The sequence below is a fragment of the Penaeus japonicus genome, unplaced genomic scaffold (genome assembly GCF_977035675.1).
Source record: "Penaeus japonicus unplaced genomic scaffold, GWHDUDI00000001_assembly GWHDUDI00000007, whole genome shotgun sequence".
Taxonomy (NCBI): Eukaryota; Metazoa; Arthropoda; class Malacostraca; order Decapoda; family Penaeidae; genus Penaeus; species Penaeus japonicus.
Window position 1 is genome coordinate 9,813,348 of NW_028234409.1, and position 10,000 is coordinate 9,823,347.

General features: G+C 43.9%; 2 protein-coding genes across 2 annotated transcripts in view; one reads left to right on the forward strand and one right to left on the reverse strand.

The window, feature by feature from the left end:
• The window catches only part of LOC122259513 (uncharacterized), a 1,181-nt gene extending 753 nt beyond the window's left edge, over positions 1–428 (forward strand). The window contains exon 2 of the mRNA XM_086538279.1: positions 248–428. Coding sequence (XP_086394405.1) covers positions 248–428 — 181 coding nt within the window. The remainder of the gene's footprint in view (positions 1–247) is intronic.
• Positions 429–2,978: 2,550 nt separating this feature from the next.
• LOC122259506 (uncharacterized) overlaps positions 2,979–10,000 on the reverse strand; it is a 12,482-nt gene continuing 5,460 nt past the window's right edge. The window contains exon 3 of the mRNA XM_043026331.2: positions 2,979–7,306. Within this exon, the coding sequence (XP_042882265.2) occupies positions 3,361–7,306 (3,946 nt within the window). The 3' untranslated portion in view covers positions 2,979–3,360. The remainder of the gene's footprint in view (positions 7,307–10,000) is intronic.

The following is a 10,000-nucleotide window of genomic DNA, read 5'->3' on the forward strand; positions in this document are numbered from 1 at the left end:
TGTAAGAGTAATAGCAGTAGTAATATCATCATTATCATCCATCATCATAACTATTACGATTATTACTATCATCATTATCCTCATGATCCTTATCAGTATCAACATCATCATTACTTTCATCATTACGGACCCAATTATTAACAATACCATCACCATAACTAACAGCATCATAATCACCATACCAAACCCTAACTCACCCCCCTCCCTCCCTCCTCTCCCCTCTCTCTCTCCCCTCCCACACCCACAGGACACTCCCCCCAGGATCTGACCTACGAGTCCCTAGCAACGGCGAAGGACCCAGTGCTCTCGAAGACTACAGGATAGCCCGGAGTCTTGGCCAGAGGGGCTACGACTGTGGGAGGGCTTATCGGCTCTGCCCTTTTAATGGCACGGAACTCATGGCTACCGTGGTGGGCTACGTGGCGTGAGGGAGCGTGGTGTGGGCTCATGTGGTGTGGGCTCATGTGGTGTGGTGGGTTCATGTGGTGTGGGTTTGAGTGGTGTGGGCTACGTGGCGTGAGGGAGCGTGGTGTATGTCATGAAGCAGGATATCATGAATGCTTGATGTAGATTGGTGTGTCATATGCTAAAATGTGATTTGTTGTGTTACATAAATAAATATATATATATATATATATATATATATATATGTATGTATGTATGTATATATATTATATATATATGTTTGTGTGTGTGTTTGTGTGTACATCTATAAATAGTGTTTAAATCAGACAATTTTTATAACTATCTTATCATTAATTACTTTATACGTAATGAGCAGTACCTGAAATAATAAAGAAATGAGTCAAATTAAAAACAGTTGTTTCTTACCCAATGAGAACTATGCTCTTATGAAAGTGCAAGAGCATATTCACAGGCAAATATTTCCGTTGCACACACACTCATACACATACTTATGTGCCTTCATACATGCACATGCACAATGAAACACACACAGACACACACACACACACACACTAAAATCTTTTGTAAGAAATTGAAACTTTTGATTTTTGTTTTACTTTGTATCATACATTTACTAATCATAGACATTTCATTAGTGTGATTTCCTTTGTCCTGTTTCATATAGTTCTTTATTTGCTCTTTTTGTTATTATCAATTAGTGATATTTTATCTATCACTTTTTCAAAAATATAGTTATAAATTGCCACATTTCTAATTCCGTTTCAGGCCAAACTAACCTATTTTTGGGCTGTAACGCTAAGCAGAATAAACGTTGTTTCATTAACTTTTGCGTTCCGTAACTGTTCCATTTTTTTATATACACTTTGTAGGCGTGTGCTGTAAATAAAACAATAAAGGGAAGAATCTCGAAATACGGGTATACAAAACCCCGATGAAGCAGTAAAGCGAAAAAAACACCTACAATGTCGACTGCTTTTCAACTGCACGAGTTTGCAAGTATATCCATATTTCAAAATAATAGAAACTACATCACAAAAGAGAAACAATGACAACCCGTCTGTCAAATACTACCACCAAAGTTCCTAATTCCTGAAATATTGGTGTCATCGTGTCGAGAGAGCGTGGAAAGTGCACAGCCGTTCCTTTAATGACAGAAAACATCTTGAGGGAGAGTAACGTCTTTAGGGGTAACTTGCGAAAATCACCACGGCCATAGAAGTATTATAGTGAAATCTGCTGTCCGCGCTAGATTAACCGCAGAGTATTAACGACTGTTCGTAATGATTGTGAAGAATGCTGTGTCTTTGGCACTGATGAAATTAGGTAGAGGAAAAGAAAAAACGGGAGACCGAGAGAGGCGGGGGGCGGGGGGCGGGGGGCGAGAGAGAGAAAGAGAGAGAGAGAGAGAGAGAGAGATGGATAGAGAAAGAGAGAGAGACAGAAAGAGAGATAAATAGTAAAGAGTGTGAGAGAGAGAGAGAGAGAGAAAGACAGAGAAATGGTAGAGAGAAAGAGAGAGAGGGAGAGGAGACGAAAGAGAGGGAGAGGAAAATACTAATATGACTATTATTTCTCATTTCATTTTTCATCTATGCATATGCATAATTATTTGCTGGTCCATGTCGATGTTTTTCACTAATTGTTATTACCATCATCATTATCATTATCATTATAATCGTTAATAAGGATAAGGATAAGCCAGATATGCAGAGCAGACGCTACGCCCGTGTTATGTCCTCAAAGGAAAGCCCGGCCTATGTCGGCGTATGTCCTCGCTCGTGAGTATGAGTCATCGTGTGTTAACTCTAAATCTGAGCTTGGTCCTTACCCACCGTGGTATCCAGCCACAGCAATGACTGCCAGGCAACAGTGAAAATTCACGAGCTTGGACGGGGTTTGATATGGCGACCACGGGGATGGGAGGACGGCGCGCTACCGATGCACTAGCTTGACGTCTATTATCATTACTTCTATAACTGTCATCATAAGTATAATCATCATTTGTTGTTGTTGTTGTTGTTCTTCCTGCATCATTGCTATTATCATATCGTTATTTTTATTTCGTTTCAGCTTAATCCTCAAATATTTTTTTTAAGGAAAGGGAGGATGAGACATAGGCGTAAATAAAATCTATCCTTTTTATTAAATAGATTAACACAACAAATCTCTTTATAAAAGTAACAATCTACTTAAGTTACTACATATCAAATTACGTTTTCTATGATACCAGCTACTGCGCCAAAGTGAATCGAGTAGAAAACGATATTTTTTTTTACCACAAACCTCACGAAAAGGTCCACTACACTCAGGGAAAGAACGCATAAACTAACACAAATTACGTAAGCATACAATATTTCTAATCATCTCAGATTAATGCTTTTGAATACTGATATGAAAAGCAATTTGTCTTCGTAAAAAGTTGGGTCTGTTAATGGGAAAATATGTATATTTTAGATACGAGATAATTAAGTCGAAATTTGCATTGGGTGAAAGGCAATTGCATTTGTATTGAAGGTTACGACGCGGCCCTCGGTCTCCATTTATACTTATAATTTAACAAAGAGCAAGTTCTTCTTTTACTCAAAACCGAATAGTATTAATTAGAAACTAGACCACAAAACTTTTTTCCCGCCTCTCACTTTGCGTGACTAAAATTACGTATTTTTAACGATGAATATGCATCGCCAACCACGAACCTGGAGACAGTATGCGCACGTGTTCAGGTACACAGAAAGAGAGAAATGGAAAGTGTCCAGAAAATACTTTCTCGCGTTAATACGCGAGCTGTTTGTTTGTTCGTTTCTCAAGGAAGGAGTCAAGACGAGTATTTATTTACAAATAAATAAGCCACTAGGTGTAAATCATGCATAACATCTCTGTGCCTGTCTATCTATCGCCTCAACCTACGTCTCCACGCAGTCGTCCCCCTTTAACTCAGGCCCCACTTTCTCCACCAGAGGGAGGGCGCAGCTGCGCCCTCTGGTGTGGAGAAGGATTGATTCTTCTGCGGGTGATGAGCTTCCTGAGGGAGGGTCTCCGGTGTCTTTGGCCAGGACTTCCTCTCGGTTCCTCTTGTTCGTGAACTTCAACCGTGTCTTCGTTAGCAGTTGCGTCGTTCGCTGCCGTGGTGGTGTTTATCTCGCCTGGTGGATGCGTGTAGGATGGAGATTCCTCGGCCCGGCTCTGGTCAGGGATATCGTCTGGGTGGGATCGCTCATGGTCTAAGGTTGCCGAAGCCTGATCTGGTGCCTGAGGACCTCTAGCAGGACTCTTTAAGTAAGGGCTGTAGGGGACAGGCTTAGGACCCGGTATCTGGTCCCTTGGAGGCGGCGACGGCTGACTGACGGCGGAGTGAATCTGCGGAGGAGGATTTCGAGGAGTGCTTAAAGGCGTGGATGTTGTCATGGTCGTCGTCTGTAAGTCCCTGTCGTCTTCTGTGTAAGGAGATAAGGACGCATCATCATGAGCAGTTGATGAAGCGGAGGAGGCGATCTCCATGATGGGCAAAGGATGGAAACGTGGCTTTAGAGTTGAGTTATCCTCTTCCTTCGACACCTCTGGGACTTCGTGAGTCCTCTCTTCTCCTTGGTAGTCGTAGTCGTCTTCATCACGGGGAAAGATCGGTCCGAAATTCGGGTCATCAGACCAGTCCTCCGTCGGAAAGTCGTCATAATCGGCATCCATCCAGCGGTCGAAGTCGGGTCGTGGGGAATCGACTGGTCTTGCCCTTGAGAGGTGCTCGTCGCCAGATGGACCGAATTGCAAGTCTCTGTTGTTATCATAGTCTTGAGGTGTCCACGACGTCGGCCTGTCTGAACCAGCGAAACTATTATCCACCGACCAAGGTTGTTGTCTGGGTTCAAGGCCGAATCTTGTCTCGTCCTCGTGGTTATTCAGACCATAATGGCTGCTGTCGAGAGGCAGGTGATCAGGTGAGTCAAACTCTTCCTCAAAGCTCTCGGCCTCGAAGAACTCATCCTCGTACTCTTCGGTGTTACGGGAACTGTCGATGAGAGTGACTGTCGTCGGCCTCGGGGCGGAACCTGTGTGGTCACCCGGCTGGTACTTTCTGATGACCTCCTTTTGCACGACTTGAGAGTGGCTCTGTCGCCGCACTTGGTCCTTCTTCAGAGGCAAATCCTCGATAGAAGAAGACACGCTGTCCTTGCTCTTGGTTGCGGTAACCTCGCTCGATCCTAAAGAGTCCTGCACCGTAACCTGACTAGACTCCACAGCAGTATCCTTCGGCCTCGCTGTGGGACTTCGTGCCTCGTAGGAGCTATTGGAATCCCCAGGCTTTCCAGGCTCCTTCTTGATCTCGTAGTTGAGGATCCCCATGTAGTCGTTCTGCGAGACGCCTACGTAGGCCGGGAGGAGGATGGCGTTGCTCTCGTCCCTCGCCTGGGCCGGCTGGCGGCGTCGGCTCGGTCGGAAGGGCGGCGGCGACCACGCGATCCTTTTGGCTGGCTCCGGAGTCGCGGTTGACGAGTCGGCATCGTCGGCGGCGTCCTCACCGGCGGCGGGGGGCTTCCTTCGCCTCAGGGGTCGACGCCTCCTGAGAGGGCGAGGGCTGCCCTGGAGCTCGCCTTTGAAGAGGGGTATGTTGACCCTGCTCTCGCTAGACTCGACATTTTGATCGACCCTATCGCTCGCCTCTACGACCTGATTAACTTCATCGGCGTCAAGTACATCCTTCCGCTCCTTTGAGGAGACCGTGGGATACTCCGTGGTCGGACTGATGGTTGCGTGTGTCATGGCCTCCTGCGATGGAAGCGCTGTAACTCCATCTGCTCCCTCGAGTTCGTTTCTTATATCTTCTTCGGAAAGAACTTCCTGAGATGAAATGTCCGTTTCTTCACCATCAGAGTCCTTGATGTCTGAGGACGCAGTAGAGATCAGGCTGCCTCTCGTGAAGGGCGAAGTGAAGAGATGTTCAATGGACGAGACAGTTGGTGACGTCGCATCCTGTTCCCCGGAAGCCAGCTCGTACTTCGTGGGTGGGAAGGACATTGCAAGCCCGGGGACGCCACCTCCCTGGCCTTCGTATCGAGCTACGTGAGGCAGGGGCGTGGTCAGAGCCTTTCCCTGATGCTGTCGCCATGGGATGTAGAAGACGGGACGTCCTCGCCTCTTGTTCAGGGTAGACTCGTCAGATGTGGCGTTCTCCAGGGACTCGTCTGAAGGCAGGAGCGTGGGTTCCTCGTAGGGCATCGTGGCTTCGGTGTAAGAGAGGGACCTTCGGGATTTCTTAACGCGGTGACTCCCTTCCTCCTCCTCCTCTTCCTCCTCCGGGGATTCCTTGAGGTATTCCCTAATGGCCTCGTACTTCGACTTGAGGAACTTTTCGTGCCCAGGGATGAGAGCCGACGGGTCAATCGTGCTGTGGAAAAACTGGTGGATGTCGTAATCCTGAGGATCGAGGTCGGGGTCGGCGAACCTGTAGTCATTGGGGGTCGTTCTGGAGTAGCCTTTGTCGTACGGAGCGCCGGCGAGAGGCACGGGCGTGGTGCGGTGTCTCTGCGTGGGCCTCTTCCTCTTGTAGCCGTACGTCCTTGTAGAGCTTGACTTGGGGAGATCTGTCGTGTAGAGGAGGTTCGTCAGCTCGGGTGTCGTGCTCCCCTCTTCGACGGGCGTGTAGTGACTGCTGAGGGTCGTCGTCGAGATGTCGGAGTCGTCCTGCGCCTTGGTCGACCAACTGAAGCTCGGGGTCGTGGGTCTCTTCCTCGTGCTAGCGGTCGTGAGCGGAGGGATGGTCGTCCTCTTCGTGATGGTCGGCCTGTACTTGGTGTGCTTCTCGGTGGGGAGCGGCGTGGTTGTGGTCGTGGTCGTGGTCGTCGTACTGATGGAGGCGGTGACGTCATCCAGCTTCGTCGTGAAGGCAGGGCTTCCTCCGCCGCCGAAGTAGTGCCGGTAGGGGAGCGGCGACGTCCGGACGTTAGTGGGCTGCTTGAAGTAGGAGTAAGTCATCAAGGAGTCGGTGGAGGAAGAGGGGAAGGAGGAGGGGAAGGAGGAGGAGTTCGCGGCGGAGAGCGTGGGCGGCGCGGGCGTCGTGCTGGTCAGGGTGATGATGAAGGGCGTGGTTGTCCTCCATGTGCGCGGATCGTTGTAAGTCGTCGTGATGGGCGCCGGTGGGATAGTCCTGTACGGGCGGGAGGTGGTGGGCGGGAGGTAAGGACTGGTCCAGCGTGTGCGTGGGGTGGGCGCGGGGGTGGGCGCACGGGTGGGCGCACGGGTGGGCGCAGGAGTGGGTGCAGGGGTGGGCGCAGGGGTAGGCGCGGCGGTGGGCGGCGGCACGTAGCGAGTGGAAGCGTCCCAAGGGCGCGGGGTAGCAGAGGAGTAGGAGTAGCCGTCTGTGGCCGGGTAGTCGTAGTAGGCGCTTCCTCCCTCGTCCGCCTCCGTCAGGTCATACTCCGCGTAGTCGTAGTCGCTCCCCGGGGAGTCCCCCCAAGGCCCCCAGTCTCCGAGGGCGTTGCTCGGCGAGTCGAGGTCCACCGACCCGAAGGCGTCGATCTCCTGCGACACCCTGATGGGCTTCTCCTGCAGGGGGACCTCCCCCCTCGGGTCCCCTCCCACCCAAGGGGTCGTGTAGCCGCTCCCTATGATCACCTCCGGCAGGCTAGTAAATGTGAAGGGGCGGGGCGTCACCCGAGGGCGGGGATCTCCGTAGTGGATGGGCAGCTGCACGCCTCCTGGGTACTGGCCGCCCACGCCCCCGAAGCTTTCCCCGGAGTAGGGGGGCAGCGCTCCCTCCCAGGACGTCCTTCCTGGGGGAGGGTCTACGGGCGGGCACGATACCTCCGGGCAGCAGTCGGGGTACCTCCTGTGACGGCGTTGCCTGATGGTACAGTGGGCGGGCAGGCGGGAGGGGAGGGCGTCGCACCTGGGGGGGGGGAAGAGGGAAGAGGGGGGTGAGTGTCAAAGTGAGATAAAAACACTCTCTATCAAGAAAAGAAAAAAAAAAATAAAGCCTCAAAAGTCCGCAAACATGGCCCGGAAACCTCACTAAATCAACAAGAATGACAATCTGGTGAAATCGCGTCACAGTTTCTCTTCTTGTGTTTTCTCCGAAGAGATGGACGCTAGTTAGGCAATCAGAGCCAAGGGATGGCCGTCTCCTGCAGAAAATTAAGAAATAAAAAGTGTCTCTTTGAACATCTACAATTTTGTGTATCACGTCTTACTGGCAATGGCACTTTTTTATATGTTTTTTGTTATTTTTTTGTAACTGTCTCAACTTCCATTAAATAGAATAAAAGAAAGATTCTTAAAAAATGTATATATATATATATATATATATATATATATATATATATATATATATATATATATAAATTAAACATGCTACAATTAGACAATATCAGCAAAGAAATCCCAATTTTCGGCTAAAACCATATATCTTTTACTAAAGAAATTCCTAGAATATTCTTACTAATACAACTACCAAAGAAAAGAAAAATCAAACATGATTCGGACTTTTACAAAACATACCTACGGTAAAAAAAAAATAACAAAATATTGCATAATTAAAAAGCATAAATACATATTCATATAAAACTTCATGAAACAAATCATTTTTGAAGAGCAACATCTATAAAACAAACGAAAATTGTTAAAAAAGAGGGTAATTAATCAAAGGATTTAACACGCCTGATCAGACACCTCTTAAAATATATGTAGTCTTAAATGTTCAACAGCGTATTATCTTATTCAAAAAAATTGTAAATAACAAACAAACATTTCTCTATTCAAAACAAAATGCATTGATACTTCCATATATGATCTTACACACATAAATATACATACATACATACATACACACACACAAACAGACACACAGACACACACACACACAACAACACACACACACACACACCACACAACACACACCACACACACATACACATATATATTCATATGTGCATATATATATATATATATATATATATATATATATATATATATATATATATATATATATATATAATATATATCAATACACACACATATATATATATATATAATATATATATATATATATATATATATATATATATATATATATATATATATATATATATATATATATATATATATACACAACACACACATACATATATATATATATATATATATATATATATATATATATATATACACACATATATATATATATATATATAATATATATATATATATATATATATATATATATATACTATATGTGTGTGTGTGTGTGTGTGTGTGTGTGTGTATGTAACTATGTTTAAATATGGATACGTATATATATCTATATATATATCTATATATATATATATATATATATATATATACATACATATATATATATATATATATAATATATATATATATAATATATATATAACCATACACATCTGTATCTGTCTGTCTATCTATCTATCTATCTATCTATCTATCTATCTATCAATATATATATAAATATATATATATATATATATATAATATATATATATATATTATAATATATATATATATATATATATATATCCATGTGTGTGTGGTGGTGTGTATGTCTATCTATCTATCTATCTATTTTCATATATATATATATATATATATATATATATATATATATATATATATATCTGTATATATATATATATATGTATATATATATATATATATATATATATATATATATAAATGTGTGTGTGTGTGTGTGTGTGTATGTGTGTGTGTGTGTGTGTGTGTGCGTGTGTATATATATGAAGTATAAATAGATATATTCCAAAAAATATAAGCGATATAAAGCATAAACATTCCCGTAAAAGCATCTTCAAAATCGAGGAACATCGCCAAGAGAAAGTGTAAACAATGGAGCATCTCGTGCGCACGATCCAATCCCATTTAACACGCTCCACGTGTCTGGCGGCTCGTCCGTTTTCACTGATTATTGGAGTTAAATGCCTTGAGCTTGGTGTTCCGTGATGGATCCTACTTGAACCATTTCTTTTCGTTTTCTTGTTTTACTCTTCTATATCCTGTTTATGTATATCTACTTATCTCTCTCTCTCTCTCTCTCATTTCATTTTTACACACACACAGATATACATTTGTGTGTCTCTGTGTGTGTGTGTGTGTGTGTGGAGGGGAGGGGGGGGAGACTGGAACCCAAGTTACAAGACGATTTTTTTTTCAACTGTCATGGCGCTGTTGCAGAGGTGTGACAGCTATGAGAGGATGACCACACGCTCTTCCTTCTTACCTCTCTCTCAAGCACACACACACACAAACACACAAACAAACACACATATCATATATATATATATATAATATATATTATATATATATATATATATATTCAATATATAATATACATATACATATATATATATATATATATATATATATATTATATATATATCGATCAATCTATCCATCTATTCATCTATCTACCTATCTATTTATTTATTTATCTAACTATTTAAATATCTATCTATCTGTCTATCTATCTATCTACCTATTTATCTATCTAACTATCTATCTATCTATCGTTATCTATCTATCTATCAATATATATATATATAATATATAT